This window comes from Grammomys surdaster, unplaced genomic scaffold (genome assembly GCF_004785775.1).
Source record: "Grammomys surdaster isolate TR1022 unplaced genomic scaffold, NIH_TR_1.0 371, whole genome shotgun sequence".
NCBI lineage: Eukaryota > Metazoa > Chordata > Mammalia > Rodentia > Muridae > Grammomys > Grammomys surdaster.
Genome location: NW_021604790.1, coordinates 5,759,731 through 5,777,761, shown reverse-complemented (window position 1 = coordinate 5,777,761; position 18,031 = coordinate 5,759,731). Strand labels below are relative to the sequence as shown.

At 37.9% G+C, this 18,031-nt stretch overlaps 1 protein-coding gene across 2 annotated transcripts in view; it reads right to left on the bottom strand.

Annotated features, from left to right (window-relative positions):
* Tanc2 (tetratricopeptide repeat, ankyrin repeat and coiled-coil containing 2) overlaps positions 1-18,031 on the bottom strand; it is a 284,441-nt gene that overhangs the window by 57,328 nt on the left and 209,082 nt on the right. For both annotated transcript variants that reach the window (XM_028780603.1, XM_028780602.1), the window contains exon 11: positions 12,493-12,724. In XM_028780603.1, coding sequence (XP_028636436.1) covers positions 12,493-12,724 — 232 coding nt within the window. The remainder of the gene's footprint in view (positions 1-12,492; positions 12,725-18,031) is intronic.

Sequence of the window (18,031 nt, the reverse complement as noted above, 5' to 3'; positions counted from 1 at the left end):
TCTGAAGGAAAAATGAAACTAGGTTCAAAATAAAAGGTCCAGACTACTGTAAAATACTGATTCTTTTAATTTTTAAACACAAGCACACAATTTTTTCAAGTTTAGCATTAAGAAACTAATTTCAGTTTACCAATATTATAATGTCAGTTCTCAAATTATGAAGAGGTGTTTGTATATCTTTTGCCAATACTTGGGATTGCAACCAGGGTCTTTTGCATAATGAGTAAATACTCCACTACTGAGCTATATCCACAGGCCAGATAATGGTGTGTTTTGTTTGAGACAGGATTTTTCTGTGTAGTCCTGGCTGGCCTTAAACTCAGAGATTCTCCTGCCTCTGCCCCCACCTCTGGAATGCAGGAATTAAAGGTGTGCACCAGCACTGCCCAGCTCCAGGCCAGATAATTTTAATGGTTACTTTCAAGTGTCTATATATTAGGAAAAGAAATACACTATGGATTCCAGTTCTAAATTATAATAATGTTTTTAAATAAAGTGTTAATTATAAATGACATGGCACTAAGAAAACAAAATGGTCTAAGGAAATTTTTAAGTCCAAAAATTAAGTAATAGAGGAATTACTTGGAATTAGGAATTTACTTAAACAACTGGGAATTGTTACATGCTTGATTTTGAGAACTCTGGCTCCCAGAAGCTTAATTGTGTCTTAATTTCCACAGAGAAAATAGATGCATCTGGTTGGCTGAGCACCTCCTAGTATGCTGGACAAGTTCTATGCTGCTTCAAGGGAGCTCACTAGTTTCAAGAGCATTTGTTCAGCGGGTGGTAGCCTGAGAACATTTTCATGATGGAGACAGGTATGTATTATAGTCATTCTTCCTTCCCCAGGGGACTGCTAAAAGCTTAGCACAACCTGTCCCTCCTGTTACACATCTCCTAACTTTACCTGGGTGATTCCTAAGTCAAGATCTTCATAGGGATAAAAAGGCAGATGACAATGCACCTGTAGAAAATTATTTTCTTTTGAAAAACATTTTAAATACTTCTTTTTAAAAATAATTTATTTATTTTTTCAAATCGTAATTCATTCACACAGGGGTTATAAACACAGAAAGGCAGGACGTGGGGAAGGGGATGACACTGGAGCGTGGGTGTTCAGGGGGGAATACAGCTCCCTGCTCTTGAATTCCCCAACACTAAAGGGGATCCAAACTTTTGGGGACCAAGGCCCTCCACTTCCACTGATGTCTGACAAGGCTACCCTCAATTACTTATACAGGTGGAGACATGAGCCCCTCTCTTGGTGCTCTCAGGCTGGAGGTTTAGACTTTGGGAGCTCTGGTTGAAACTTTTGATACTCCTTCTAGAAAGGACCAAAGCACCCACACTTTGGTCTTCCTTCTTCTTCTTGAGTTTCATGGGGTCTATATGTTGTGTCTTAGGTATTGTGAGCTTTTGGGCTAATATCCACTTATCAGTGAGTGCATACCATGTATGTTCTTTTGAGATTGGGTCACCTCACTCAGGATGATATTTTCCAGCTCCAACCATTTGCCTAAGAACTTCATGAACTCATTGTTTTTAATAGCTGAGTAGTACTCCATTGTATAAATGTACCACATTTTCTGCATCCATTCTTCTGTTGAAGGACATCTGGGTTCTTTCCAACTTCTGGCTTGTTATAAATAAGGCTGCTATGAACATAGTGGAGCATGTGTCCCTGTTGTATGTTGAAACATCTTTTGGGTATATGCCCAGGAGTGGTATAGTTGGGTCCTCAGGTAACACTATATTCAATTTTCTGAGATACCGCCAGACTGCTTTCCATAGTGATTGTACCAGTTTACAATCCCACCAACAGTGGAGGAGTGTTCCTCTTTCTCCACATCCTCACCAACATCTGCTGTCACCTGTGTTTTTGACCAGAGCCATTCTGACTGGTGTGAGGTGTTGTTTTCATTTGCATTTCCCTGATAACTAGGGATGCTGAACACTTCTTTAGGTGCTTCGCAACCATTCGAGCTTCCTCAGTTGAGAATTCTTTGTCCAGCTCTTTGCTCCATTTTTTAAATAGGGTTCTTTGATTGTCTAGAGTCTAATTTCTTCAGTTCTTTGTATACCTTGGATATTAGCCCTTTATCAGATGTAGGATTGGTGAAGATCTTTTCCCAATCTGTTGGTTGCCACTTTGTCCTATTGACTGTGTCCTTTGCTTTACAGAAGCTTTGCAGTTTTATGAGGTCCCATTTGTCAATTCTTGGTCTTAGAGCACAAGCCATTGGTGTTCTGTTCAGGAACTTTTCTCCTGTGCCCATGTGTTCGAGGCTTTTCCCCAATTTCTCTTCTATTAGTTTCAGTGTAGCTGGTTTTTTGTGGAGGTCCTTGATCCACTTGGAATTGAGCTTTGTACAAGGAGATAAGTATGGATCAATTTTCATTCTTCTACATGCTGACCTCCAGTTGAAAATGCTGTCTTTTTCCCACTGGATGGTTTTAGCTCCTTTGTCAAAGATCAAGTGACCATAGGTATGGGGGTTCATTTCTGGGTCTTCTATTCTATTCCATTGATCCTTCTGCCTATCTCTGTTCCAATACAATGCAGTTTTTATCACTATTGCTTTGTAGTACAGCTTGAAGACAGGGATGGTGATTCCCCCAGAAGTTCTTTTATTGCTGAGAGCAGTTTTTGCTATCCTGTGTTTTTTGTTATTCCAAATGAATTTTAAGATTGCTCTTTCTATCTCTGTGAAGAATTGAGTGGGAATTTTGATGGGGATTGCATTAAATCTGTAGATGGCTCTTGGCAAGATAGCCATTTTTACTATATTAATCCTTCCAATCCATGAGCATGGGAGATCTTTCCATCTTCTGAGATCTGTTTCAATTTCTTTCTTCAGGGGCTTGAAGTTCTTGTCATACAGGTCTTTTACTTGCTTGGTTAGATTCACACCAAGGTATTTTATATTGTTTGTGACTATTGTGAAGGACGTCATTTCCATAATTTCTTTTTCAGCAAGTTTATCTTTTGAGTAGAGGAAGGCTACTGATTTGCTTGAGTTAATTTTATATCCAGCCACTTTGCTAAAGTTGTTTATCAGGTTTAGGAGTTCTCTGGTGGAAGTTTTGGGGTCACTTAAGTATACTATCATATCATCTGCAAATAGCGATATTTTGACTTCTTCCTTTCCAATTTGTATCCCTTTGACCTCCTTGTATTGCCTAATTGCTCTGGCTAGGACTTCTAGTACTATATTGAATAGGTAGGGGGAGAGTGGGCAGCCTTGCCTAGTCCCTGATCTTAGTGGGATTGCTTCAAGTTTCTCTCCATTTAGTTTGATGTTGGCTACTGGTTTGCTGTATATTGCTTTTACTATGTTTAGGTATGGACCTTGAATTCCTGATCTTTCCAAGACTTTTATCATAAAGGGGTATTAAATTTTGTCAAATGCTTTCTCAGCATCTAGTGAGATGATCATGTGGTTTTTTTTCTTTGAGTTTGTTTATATAGTGGATTACAGTGATGGATTTCTGTATATTGAACCAACCCTGCATTCCTGGGATAAAGCCTACTTGATCATGATGGATAATTGTTTTGATGTGTTCTTGGATTCAGTTTGCTAGAATTTTATTGAGTATTTTTGCATCAATGTTCATAAGGGAGATTGGTCTGAAGTTCTCTTTCTTTGTTAGGTCTTTGTGTGGTTTAGGTATGAGCATAATTGTGGCTTCACAGAACGAATTGGGTAGTGTTCCTTCTGTTTCTATTCTGTGGAATAGTTTGAAGAGAATTGGTATTAGGTCTTCTTTGAAGGTCTGATAGAATTCTGCACTAAAACTGTCTGGTCCCAGACTTTTTTTAGTGGGGAGACTTTTAATGATTGTTTCTATTTTTTTGGGGGGTTATGGGACTGTTTAGATGGTTTATCTGATCCTGATTTAACATTGGTAACTGGTATTTGTCTAGAAAACTTTCCATTTCATCCAGATTTTCCAATTTTGTTGAGTATAGGCTTTTGTAGTAGGATCTGATGATTTTTTGAATTTCCTCTGTTTCTGTTGTTATGTCACCCTTTTCAGTTCTGATTTTATTAATTTGGATACTGGCTCTCTGCCCTCTGATTAGTCTGGCTAAGGGTTTATCTATCTTGTTGATTTTCTCAAAGAACCAGCTCCTGGTTTTATTGATTCTTTGTATAGTTCTTTTTGTTTCTATTTGGTTGATTTCTGCCCTGAGTTTGATTATTTCCTGCCGTCTACTCCTCTTGGGTGTATTAACTTCTTTTTGTTCTAGGGCTTTCAGGTGTGTTGTCAAGTTGTTCATGTATGCTCCCTCCAGTTTCTTTTTTGTAGGCACTTAGAGCTATGAATTTTCCTCTTAGCACTGCTTTCATTGTATCCCATAGGTTTTGGTATGATGTGTTATCATTTTCATTAAATTCTAAAAAGTTTTTAATTTCTTTCTTTATTTCTTCCCTGACAAGATTATCAATGAGTAGGGTGTTGTTCAGTTTCCATGTGAATGTGGGCTTTCCATTGTCTTTGTCATTATTGAAGACCAGTCTTAGACCATGGTGATCTGATAGGATACAAGGGGTTATTTCAATCTTTTTGTGTCTGTTGAGGCCTGTCTTGTGTCCAATTATATGGTCTATTTTGGAGAAGGTACCATGAGGTGCTGAGAAAAAGGTATATTCTTTTGCTTTAGGGTGAAATGTTCTATAGATATGTTAAGTCCATTTGGTTCATAACTTCTGTTAGTTTCACTGTATCTCTGCTTAGTTTCTGTTTCCATGATCTATCCATTGCTGAGAGTGGGGTGTTGAAGTCTCCCACTATTATTGTGTGAGGTGCAATGTGTGCTTTGAGCTTTAGTAAGGTTTCTTTTATGAAAGTTGATGCTCTTGCATTTGGCGCATAGATATTCAGAATTGAGAGTTCATGTTGGTTGACTTTTCCTTTGACAAGTATGAAATGTCCTTCTTTATCCTTCTTGATAGCTTTAAGTTGAAAGTCGATTTTATTCGATATTAGAGTGGCTATTCCAGCTTGTTTCTTAGGGCCATTTGCTTGAAAAATTGTTTTCCAACCTTTTACTCTGTCTTTGTCGCTGAGGTGGGTTTCCTGTTTGCGCATCCAGTCCGTTAGCCTATGCCTTTTTATTGGGGAATTGAGTCCATTGATATTAAGGGATATTAAAAAGAGGGTGTTGTTGCTTCCTATCATTTTTGCTAATAGTGGAGGCATTGTTTGTGTGGTTATCTTCTTTTGGTTTTGTTGGAAGGGAATTATTTTCTTGCTCTTTCTAGGGTATGATTGCCCTCCTTGTGTTGGAGCTTTCCTGCTATTATCCTTTGTAGTGCTGGATTTGTGGAAAGATACTGTGTAAATTTGGTTTTGTCGTGTAATATCTTGGTTTCTCCATCTATGGTAATTGAGAGTTTTGCTGGGTATAGTAGCCTGGGCTGGCATTTATGTTCTCTTAGGGTCTGTATGACATTTGTCCAGGATCTTCTGGCTTTTATAGTATCTGGTGAGAAGTCAGGTGTAATTCTGATAGATTTGCCTTTATGTTACTTGGCCTTTTTCCCTTACTGCTTTTAAAATTCTTTCTTTGTTTTGTGCATTTTGTGTTTTGATTATTATGTGACGGGAGGTATTTCTTTTCTGATATAGTCTATTTGGCGTTCTGTAGGCTTCTTGTATGATTATGGGTATCTCATTCCTTAGGTTAGGGAAGTTTTCTTCTATAATTTTGTTGTAGATATTTATTGGCCCTTTAAGTTGGGAATCTTCACTCTCTTCTATACCTATTATCCTTAGGTTTGGTCTTCTCATTGTGTCCTGGATGTTTTGTGTTAAGAACTTTTTGCATTTTCTTTGACTATTGTGTCAATATTTTCTATGGTATCTTCTGCACCTGAGATTCTTTCTTCAATCTCTTGTATTCTGTTGGTGATGCTTGTGTCTATGACTCCTGATTTCTTTCTTAGGTTTTCTATCTCCAGGGTAGTCTCCCTTTGTGATTTCTTTATTGTTTCTACTTCCATTTTTATGTCCTGGATGGTTTTGTTCAATTCCTTCACTTGTTTGTGTTTTCTTGTAATTCTTTAAAGGATTTTTGTGTTTCCTCTTTAAGGGCTTCTACCTGTTTACCTGTGTTCTCCCAAAGTTCTTTGATAGTGTTATTTATGACCTTCTTAAAGTCCTCTATCATCATCATTAGAAGTGATTTTAGATCTGGTTCTTGCTTTCCTGGTGATATGGGGAGTTCAGGACTTTCTAACGTGGGAGAACTAGGTTCTGATGATGGGAAGTACTTTGGGTTGCTGATGCTTATGTTCTTGTACTTGCCTTTTGCCATCTGGATCTCCTTTGTGCTATCTGTGCTGTCTCTGACTGGAGCCTGTCTTTCCTATTATCTAGGTTGTGTCAGAGCTGTTTGGGATGGGTTTTGCTGCTGGGGTTAGAGCTGAGGCCCAAGATGTGATCCGTGCTCAGGTAGAAACCGGAAGGAACCCGTGCTCCAGGCCAAGAGTGAATTCCTGGGTCCCAGTGGGTCCCGGTTGCTCCCTGTTTGGGGCAAGTGTTGTTGCCTTCTTACCTAAGATACTGCTCTACTGCTTGGGTTAGAGCTCCTGGGAGCCCCACTTCCTCTGGGTCCTGTGAGATTGGGTGCAGAGCTGTCTCTCGGGATCTGCTGAATGCTCTGGCCTAGACCGGAAGGAACCCGTGCTCAGGGCCAGGAGTGAATTACTGGGTCCCAGTGGGTCCCAGTTACTCCCTGTTTGGGGCAAGTGTTGTTGCCTTCTTGCCTAGGATTCTGCTCTACTGCTTGGGTTAGAGCTCCTGGGAGCCCTGCTTCCTCTGGGTCCTGAGAGATTGGGTGCAGAGCTGACTCCCGGGATCTGCTGAGTGCTCGGGCCCAGACTGGAAGGAACCCATGCTCTGGGCCAGGAGTGAATTACTGGGTCCCAGTTACCCCCTGTTTGGGGTGGCTGTTGCTGTTTCCTTACCTGAGATGCTGCCCGAGTTAAAGCTCCTGGGAGGCCCTCTTCCTCTGGGTTTTCTGAGGTTGGGTACAGAGCTGCTGCCTGAGATCTCTTAAATACTTCCTTTTTTTTTTCTTTTTTTTTTTTTATTGGATGATTTATTTACATTTCCTATGTTGTCCCCTTACCCCATCCCCCACCACCCCCTCGGAACCCCCAATCCCCTCGCCCCTCCTCCTTCTTCTCTGTGGATGTAACCTCTATCTACACCCCCCCACTCCCACCTCCCCACCCTCAAAATTCCCACCCCCTGGGGCATCCAGCCTTCATGAGGTCAAGGTTCTCTTCTTCCACCTATGCCCAGCAGGGCCCTCCACTTTTACATATTCAGCTGAAGCCCTGGATCCCCCCCTAAGTGCTCCCAGGCTGGTGGTTTAGACCCTGGGAGCTGTGGTTGGTTGGTATTGTTGCTCTCCTCATGGTGCCACAAACCCTTTCAGCTCCTTCAGTCTTCACTCTAACTCCTCTATTGAGAACCCCATGATCAGTTCAATGGCTAGTTGTGAGCATCTGCCTCTGAATATGTCAGACTCTTGAAGGCCTCTGAGGAGATATCCATATCAGGCTCTTATCAGCATGCACTTCCTGTCTTCCACATCAGCATCTACCTTTGGTGATTGCACATGGGATAGATACTCAGGTGGGGTGGTCTTACACTTGTGGTGTATATATGTAGTCAGTTTTATCCTACCATGTGGATCCCCAGAGGTTGAACTCAGGTTGGTGGGCTTGGAGGAAAGTGCTTTTGCTCACTGAGGAGCCATCTCCTTGGCTCTGGATATTGTAATGAATGAAACAATTTCCTAATAAAGCTAAGTTTCATTTGCAGAAATTTCCAATAGAACACAATACTCACTCCATGAGTAAAACATAAATATTTCTTGTCTCTAAAGTGGGGACTAATATGAGCTGGGTGGTAGATCTGTCTACCATATAGTCCTGGATTTGGTCTCTAGCACTGTAAGAAAGAAAACAATTGTCCCTTAATCAGGACAACGATAGTCTTTTTAAAACCCTGTGAGGTTTTCTTTCTTGAGATTTTCCTTCCTTTCTTGGGAAGAGTTACTTAAAAGTTACCTAGGGATGTGGGTTTATAAGATATCAACGGATTTTTTTTCCCAATGTATAGGTCTATTTTTTAAAAGGAGAAGTGCATTATTAGCAATCTAACTCCTATGAATTGAAAAGTATTTTCCATAAAACTTTCCTGGGAGCAAAACTCTAGCTACCTGAGGATAATATGTATATATGATAAATGAAGGCCATTTCAGTTATATACTTTAACAAGTGTTGGTAACTATATAGAATCATGCAACTAAAAACCTGATCAAAGTGAAAAACATTTCTGTCATTCAAGAAAATTCCTTTAGGTTTCCTTCCTGTCAGTGCTCAAAGGGCAGCCAGTATTTTAACTTCTATCACCACAGGCTACATACATTTGTTTCTTCTGCTTAATATAAAGTCTCTGAGACTAACACTGTTGAACGTAGTATTTGTTTCTTTTTACTACTAAGAAGGAGTCCATTGAACAAGTTTACAATCCATTTATTCACTACGTTGATGGACATCTTGGTTTATATACTTATTAGGATAACTATATTGATGATTTTTTGTTAATATGATAAATTATACAGATTAACTTCCAAATGTTAAGGAAACATTGTAATCCTGACCAAGTAGAAACTAACTGCACTATTAGCTTTTTTCTTCTTCTAAGACTTTGTTATGATGGCTATGAGGAATAAAGGAATAATGGTCTATAATCTATTTCTTCTTCCTTTTTTTTTTTCAGTTTTAAAAGGTCCTTAAGTTTGACATTTTGATGTCTATCAGTGTTATGCTTGCCTGATAAAATAAAATGTTCTTTTCTATTTTTTCTTAAAATATATTGGCATGTTATGTATATGTTTCAGAATGTCTACTTTAGTCAATTTGTTGAATTTTATTGTCATAAAGTTATTTATAATGACTTATTTTAAAAAATATTTTAATGAACTGTAGTGGTACCACCTCTTGATTTATGATACTGTTAGTTAATGTTTCTCTCTCATTTTTTGAACAGTCTTGTTGAGACTTGATTTTCCAATTTCACATCAACTTTCTACTTCAATCATTTCTGTTTGAAGATCACTTCCTTATTTATATTAATTAACTTAATTTTTCTTGTATTTTTCTAGTTTAAGAAGGAAACTCACACAAGTTATTTTATATTATTCATTTTGACATATTAAACATTCTCTGTATGACCTGATCTTTGACATATAGGTTATTTAGAAGTAGGTTAACTTATACATATTTAAGATTATATTGTTACTGATTTCTAATTTAATTACATTGCTTTAGACAACACTGCTGCAATATTTACCTTCTTGGGGTGTGCATACCCACAATGTGCAGTGGACAACTCGGTGTTGTTCCTTGGGTGCTGTTGCTTTTTTTTTTTTTTGAGAAACAGGCTCTCTTACTGGCCAGGGACTTGCCACATAGACCAGGATACTGTCTAGTGAGCCCTGGAGACCCACTTGCTTCCTTCTCCCCAACAGTGGAATTACAAGTGTGTGCCTGTATTTCTTTTTTCTTGTTTGTTTTTTCATAAATACACTGAGTACCAAACTTGGATCCTTGCATATTACAGACTAAGCTAGCTCCATAGACTGATATTTTAACTTTAATTTTTGTTGTTTTAGAGGCAGGACCTCATTATGTATAGTCTAACTTAGTCTTGAACTCACAGCTCTCTCACCTCAGCATCCTAAGTGCTGGGAGTTTCTCAAATAACTTAGAAATTTTGAGACTTGTTCTATAGTTCAGAATATAGCTTAGTTTTCTTGAAGAAAATATGTATCTTGTATTTATTAGGTAACGTTCTTATAAGTACCAACCAGAGCAAGTTGGCTGATGATATTATTCAAGTCTGTATCTTTAATTTTTTTCTCTACTTGTTCCAATAGTTACTGAGAAGCATTTAAATACCTATCTCTAACTGGACTTTGCTTATTAAGCTTTTTGATCAGTTTTTGATTCATGATTCTGAAACCCTAATTCTAGGATTTTTGATTATCTCCTGATGAAATTGGCTTTCATGTGTACTAATTGCCTTTCCTAATATTGCCTGTTTAAAAGTCTATTCTGACATAAACAAATTATTCTAGATTTCTTTTTTTCTATTCTAGATTTCTTATGGTTTATGTTTAACCTGCTATTTAGTTTTCTATTCTTTCATTTTCAGTTGTGTGATATTTGAGTAACTCTATGAAGACAGCAGCGTATAAATCAGATTTTGTTCTTCATTCAGTCTGTTTCTGCATTTCATTTACTTACTCCATTTATATCTTACAACTAATTCCTTAATATAATTTATCTAATCTTTTCTATTTTTTCTTTTGGGTTGATTAAACAATTTTTAACGTCTGTAAATTGTTTTTCCAACTGCTGCTTATAACTTTAAGAGTGAGTAGAAACCCCCAGAACAAGATGAAGCAATTTAACTTACTCAGAATTCTGTTAATAGGGATATCTAAAGGGATAGAGAGATAAATGAATAGATCTACCTTACAGTAAAATAATGAACCATGTTAGTATGGTTGAGAATTTGGTGCAGACTCAGCAAGCATCTGTATATTCTTTTTGAACACTTATAGGGCATAGCTCTTTGTATCACTGCCCTTTTAAAATACCCATGTATCACTGGGCTTGGTGGCACATGCCTTTAATCTAGCACTCTGGAGCCAGAGGCAGGTGGATCTCTGTGAGTTTGAGGGCAGCCTGGTCTACACTGTGAACTCCAGGACAGCCAGAGCTACAAAAAGAGACCCTGTCTCAAAAAACCGAACCAAACCAAACCAAACCAAACCGAACCAAACCAAACCAAACCAAAAACATGCATATGAACAGTTCCCCTTTTATGCCTCTATTCAAAATGTATCCTGAAATATCTACCATGTTCAAGGTGAAAAGGTAGGTATGAATGAGAAAAGATAAACACAAGGTTTGAAATGTAATTGCACACAATTTAGTCAAAGAGAAACAGCTAACAACTTGAGCAAAAACAACTAATACTTGTACAGCACAAAGTTTATCTGGCATACTCTAAATGCTCATTAAATGTTCATATCAAATAATTAAGATTTTATATATCTATACTAATGTATTGAGTAGCACAACTGAGATACTTAATCATTATTATTCTGTTTGGCTTCCAGTGCTGATAAAAACATTGTTACAAGCAGAGAAACAGGTAAGGTGGCTTAGTAGGTAAAGGGACCTGTTTCCACACATGATGACCAGAGTTTGATTCCTGGGACCCACACAGTAGGATGACAGAACTGATTCCCACAAGCTATCTTCTGATCACCACATACAAGCTGTGGTATGAATATTCCCACACAAAATAAATAAGTAAAATGTAATACTACAACTACTGCTACTCTGACTACTAATGGTATAGGGGAGGGTGGAGGGATGGCTCGGTGGGTAAGAGTACTATGTAAGTGCTGGAATCTCAAGCACACATGTAAAAAGCTGGGTATCTCTGCATATGCCTGTAACCCAAGTGATGGTGAGGTAGAGACAGGAAGATTTAGGAGCTCAAAGGTTAGTCATTGAGAGACCCTGTGTTAAGAGAATTAAGGAAGAGAGCTATAGAGGAAGACACCAGCCTCTTCCTCTGGATTCTATACATGTGGATGTGTACATTCAAGTATAAGTATACCATGTATGCAATCCCCCACACCAACCTGCCTCCCCACACTAAAAATAAAAATTTAAAAAGGTAAAAAAATGTGTAGTGGAGAGAGGTTTAAGGAGATGACTGTGCTTAGGCTTCAGTGAATACCAGGACTGTAAAGAAAAAGGAAAGGCATGAGCATGAGACAGAGACAGAGCCCACTAATTTAATTTTCATTAAGAACCACTAGTTTTTCTGATAATCTATGTACCACAAAATGTCCATGTGCTTTTTTACATACCTTCCAAATGAACAGTTAAGTGATTTCTAGTGTAAATACTAAGGTATGCAGCCATGGGTGGCATAATAAATATACTGCAGATATTTTCTAACTGTAGAGTTTCTAGCCATAGAAACTCTGAAGCAGTGAGATGGAGCCGGAACTTTATTATTTCTAATTCCACAGAAAGGATGAGAAGCTCTACTACCTTTATTATAAGAAAACTGAAATCATTTGGAAATCAAAATAAGAACTTTTTACAAACAAAGAAGGAAGGATCAGTTTCTACAGGGATCTGTTATTTTGAAATAGGGTCCTGTTACATTGCCTAGGTTTGTTTTCACTTCCTGGATTCAAACAGTGCACCTGCCCTAGCCTCTTCCAAGTGCTGGGACTACATCTGTGCACTATCACAGTTTTCTGTAAACTGCAATCTACAGACATCAGCTATAGAACATTTAGTCTTGGCAATGTAATAAACATAATCATCTCTATACCACACCCCAAGTGACTACCCCTTTGGACCTTATTTATACCTTTGTGGAGGTTCTCCAAGGGCTCCAGGACTCCCCTCCGGAAGGAGGCCATAGGGTCTTGAACACAGGACCGGAGGCTTAGCATGCTCTGCAGGTGGGGCTCCCGAAGAAGCTGCTCCCGGTAAGCTGTCAGCTGAGGTGAGCGGCAGAGCAGGGCAGCAACATTGTGGACAAACTCTGGTACCAGGCAGGTGTAGGCATTATCTGCTTGGCAATAGTGATAGGCAACCACCTATGGAAAGATGAGATTGCAAACAGGCTTCTTAGCAGCTCTGGTTACATATGACCATACCCTAACACTATCTTTGGTTTCTCCATTTTCTCGTTTTTTTTTTTTTCTTCCCCCAAATAAAAATAAAAGCCACTAATGCAACTGTATAATTTATGCACAGTCAAAAATTAAGCATAATATATGTATATATTCCAGCAACCTAAAATTAAAGTTTATAAATAAAAATGAGACAGTCCTTCTGGATAATAAGAGACAGGATGCAAGACTGAGAAGGAAGACATACATTAATAATGTTAACATTTATTCAACACAGTAGTATGGAAAAGTTTACTCTTGTAACAAAGCATTAGAAATAAAACAGTGAGGAAAACCATATTGCTCTCAAGAGATACACATGCTCACATCACTTTTTGGTACAGTCTTGTTTTTTAAAAAGATGAGCCTATAAAATAATTTAGACTTAAAAATTATCAGTAAATAATAAGTATTTTTTGAAAAATCCAGACAGAGGAAAAGTACCAAAATTAGATAAAAGCAAGAAGGAAAGAGGTGAGATTTTTGCTAAATGTGGGTCTTAAATTCTAAGAGTTTAAGAGTCTTGATAACATTTAGGTTTTGGGCTGTCTGTCTGTCTGTTTTAAGCTGTTTGTTAGAGTTGTACAAAATTTACTCCATATCTTCTGTTATGGTTGTTCTTTTTGCATTAAGTCCAAGTGGAAAAAAGGGGTTTTTTCTTTTTGATAGGAGGGTTGCACTACGTAGCCCAGGCTGGCCTAGAACTCCTGATCCTCCTGCCTCCACCACTAGAATATACAATCATGCCTAGCCCAGGGTGACTTTACTATAGAGCACTCTTCTGGCTTATCGCTGCTAAGAAAAGTGATGGCATACTGTAGAAAACATGGCATCAGTAGGAGAGATTCAGCTTGATTTATGGAAAGAATGTGATGAGGTGCTCAGAACTTAGTAAGAGGGTAATGGCATCAGCTGATTTCACCCTTCTCCTCCTCCTCATGGTCACCACCACTTCCACACTTGTCTTAAGCAGCACCACCATCACCGTGCTGTATGCTCATTTTAGCTACTAGCTTTGTACCTATAGGTAACTCGGACATCCTAAAAGCACTCATGAATGTACTGGGAATGCTGTTCTCCAGTTACCTTAGACAAGTTTACCACAGAGGAATACTATCTGAAAAAAACCTCCTAGACTATAAGTGTGGTCATCTCTTTAAAACATTCTGTAAATGTCAACTCTTTTAAATAGTTAAAAATCTTTCTCATTAAATACAAAGGAAATCAAATAATACTGGATATTATTGTATATTTAAAGCTAAGCAGAGGAACTGCTTGTGAATGAAACAAAGAAGTCCAAACTCCATAGGAGGACTAGAAACCAGAGGTTATATTTAGAGCTCCACTCTTTTAAGTGATTACTAAGGACAGTGTTAGAAGGCTAAAGGGAAACCTCGTTCTCTCAGTCAACAGTGAGCCACTAGTCATTGCCTTCATGGACACAGATCTTTAAATCAACATGTATCTCACCGTAATTGCTTCAATTGATTCCAGATGTGGAGGCAATGTACAGCCCAGCAAGCCTTGTATGCTTGTGTTTATGTAATGTAGTAGGGTATTATTTTACAGATAAAGATTATAAAACCTAGAAGAAGGGCTCTTTTACTGATTTTGTTAAAAATCCAATGTGTGCTTGGAGATTTTTTTTCCAGTACTGGGAATTGAGCCCTGGCATTTGCACTTAATGCCAAGCACTCTGCCACTAAACTATACTGAAGCCTTCAGATGTGTACTTGGATTAATGAGGTTTCATTTAACAAAAGTCAGTGTTAAAGTTATATATTCTAAAGCTGCCTCTCTTTTAATTTTAGTATTTGGCATTCCAAGATAAAAAGTCTTGATTTCTTTGAAGAATTCAGGTAGAAAATCCACTTAACATCTTCAGATTTGTAAGGTGATTCAAAAATAGGTTGTTAACTGAACATTTCAAAGTGGTTATGTGGTATGTATAAGCATATAAATTCCATGAAAACTATGTTAGGCACTGAGCTATCTCAGTCAGATAGAATGACAGCACCCATGTCTAAAAAGCTGTGTGTCAGTAACCTCAGAGCTGGAAAGGTGTAGACAGGCAGACCTCTGCCACTCAGCATAGCTCATCATGAGCTACAGTTTCAGTGAGACCCTGTATCAAAATGCCTGATGACTGTGGGGGCCAGAAGAGGGCATCATATCACCTGGAACTGGAGTTATAGACAATTGTTAGCTGCCATGTGGGTGGTAAGAATTGAACCTAGGTTCTCTGGAAAAACAGAAGTGCTCTTAAGCACTGAATCATCTCTCCAGCCCCCAAATTCTCTTTTGACACCACCTAAATATTTCCTATATGTAAAAACAGGAAGCAAGCCTAAATGTATGTACTTTTTCCCCAGTCTCTCATTTTATAAGTAAAAAGGTGCATTTATACAGCACTCTACAGCTTTGAGGAAGTTATTATACTCACTATGGTTACAGCTTCTGGGAAATGGCTCAGAATCCATCTGCCTTAATAAACCAACTGACACAACCCTTTCCCTGCGTGGATTCTTTCTTTTCTTTTTTTTTTTTTTTTTTTTTTTTTTTTTTTTTTTTTTTTTTTTTTTTATTTTTTTTATTTTTTTTATTTTTTTATTTTTTCCCTGCGTGGATTCTTATTTCTCAAAATCACTTGTTTTAATCTCATTTTTAGCTATGTCTTTCTTACATAATTGATTTTCCCACCCTAAGTTTTATTTAGGCTAACTATTTAAAATTTTTATTGGAGTAATTCTAAACAAAATATATTTGAAGCAACTAGAATTACATTATTTCTTTGAAGGAAGACAGTAAGTAAATGTTATGTTCTTCCTTCAAGGGAAGAACAAAAGAAGAGGCTAGAAGGCCACATATACTTAAGGGTGGAGGTCAGTATAGTATTTTGATTGGGGACTGGTAAAATGCTGTTGTAGTAAAGGTGACTGCTGCCAAGCCTGAGGACCTGAGTTCAATGCCTGGGACTCACAGCTCTCATGTATTATCTTCTGACTTAGACACTTGAGCACACGCATAATAAATTTAATACAGTATTAAAAATATTTTGATTGGGTTAGAGATTATCTCAGTGGCAGAATGCTTACCAAGAGTGCACAGTACCCTGGTTCCCATCTTTAGTACTGCCTCTGTGTGTGTGTGTGTGTGTGTGTGTGTGAGAGAGAGAGAGAGAGAGAGAGAGAGAAACAACTTTGATTTAATGCTATATCCAATAAATAATAAAATGTATCATAACCTTTATCAAAGAATTGAGTGGCAGTAAATCTTCCAGGCTTGTGTTAAAAGTATCAGGTTCTCACACACCATAGAACATTTTCTATTTCAAATGAACACTGATGAAAGAATTAAGCTAATCTCTTATCAAGAAAAGACAGATTTGAATATCTGGAATTCATTTGGACAGAAAAATCTAGCTTACATAACAACTGACATTTGTATCTTTTGAATTCTAGAGTGATATTAGCTCTTCTTTTGGGTCAGCTCTTGTACTCTTAAGCCCACCTGCCACTCAATACTCCAGATTTACTTATTAGCATAATCCTTCAACTATTAAGTCAGCTAAGAAAACAAACAAGCAAACCTGGAAATCACTATGCAGATGGGGCTGGCCTCATGGTGATGATCCTCCTTTATCAGTCTCCTGAATGCTGAGATTAAAGTCACTGGGGTACGAGAGATGTTTAGTGGCTAAGAGCACTGGCTGCTCTTCCCAAGAACCTGAGTTCAAGTCCCAGTATGTATACTGCTACTCAGAGCCGTCTATAGCACTGGCTCCTAGGCTCCTCTGGTCTCCTTACACAACAGCAGACCATGTATTGCACAAACATGCAGGCCAGACACCCATCACATAAAATAAAATGTGAGCCGCCACCACACAAGCTACTTTAGTATTTCTAAAACTCTGAAGACTCATTGTAAATAACTACTTTATTTTTATTCTTACCACTTAACTCTGATTTTAATCTTTACTCTGGGACTAGAGGCTAAAAACAGCTCCCAGGCTTGGGTAGTTTCAGTGATTTTCCAGTTTAGAGCCTTACCTTCTTTTCGTCCTTTCTTTTTTCCCTTCATTTCTCTTTAAAGCAACGAGACTTTTATTTTTTAACTTGATCTCATGTTAGACTTACAGAAATGTTGCAAAAGTAGTACACAGAGCTTCCATTTATTCCTCACCCAGCCTCCTTTATTAGTATTTTATATAGTCATAATTATAAAAGCCAGTAAATTAACATAAAACAATTTTACCTAAAACATCTAAACAACACTTAGCAATCTTATCTAAAGATATTACTCAAATTTTATTGTGTCCATTAGGTCCTTTCCTGCTCAAGACCCATCCAAACCCCACGCAGTGTTTTGTTATTTCTCTTTAGTCTCCTTTCATCTGTAAGAGAGCTTTAGTTATTTTTCATAACATTGGTGTTTTCAAATATTGAGTGGTTATTTTGCTGAATGTCTCTGAATTTGGGTCTGTCTGATGATCAGAGATGTCTTCTTGGGGGGAATACCATAAAAAAATGTTGTGTCCTTGATGGATCAAGCCATAGGGTTCTCAGTGCTGGCATATCTTGTTATTGGTGAGGCTGTCCTGCTTTACTTAGTTGAAGTAAAGACTCTGCCACTGTAAAGCTGCTATCTTTCTTTTTGTGATTAAAAATACCTTAGGAGAGATTATTTGGAAATAATACAAGTCCTGTTTCTCTCTGAATATTTGCCCATTAACTTTGCTATCTACTCTGGATGTCTTTTGCAGCAGTAATGACTATGATGCTTGATGATTTTTCAATTTCCCTTCTTCTACATTTGTTATTTAGAATCCCACTGAAACAAAGAACTGTCCCTTTGCATACAGTATGCTGCAGTAAATTATTTTAGGGTAAAAGTATAAATTATACATATATGACTACATAAAATCACACATCCATCCATACATTTTTGTGTATGTATATATGTATGTATGTATACACACACACACATGCAAACTTCGAAAAGCAAAGATATTTAATAACCTTCTCAGTGTTGAGAATTGAATCCAGGGCCTTGTGCATGAAAATAAGCACACTGACTTACATCTCTAGCTCTCTGAGTCCTCCTCCCTGACAAGATAAAGTCTCCCTCATAGTCCTGACTAGCCTGGAATTCTTGATCCTTCTGTCTCAGCCACCTGAGTGCGAGGATTATAGAGTGTATCACCATCTTTAGCTCATGTGGAGTTTTTTTTTT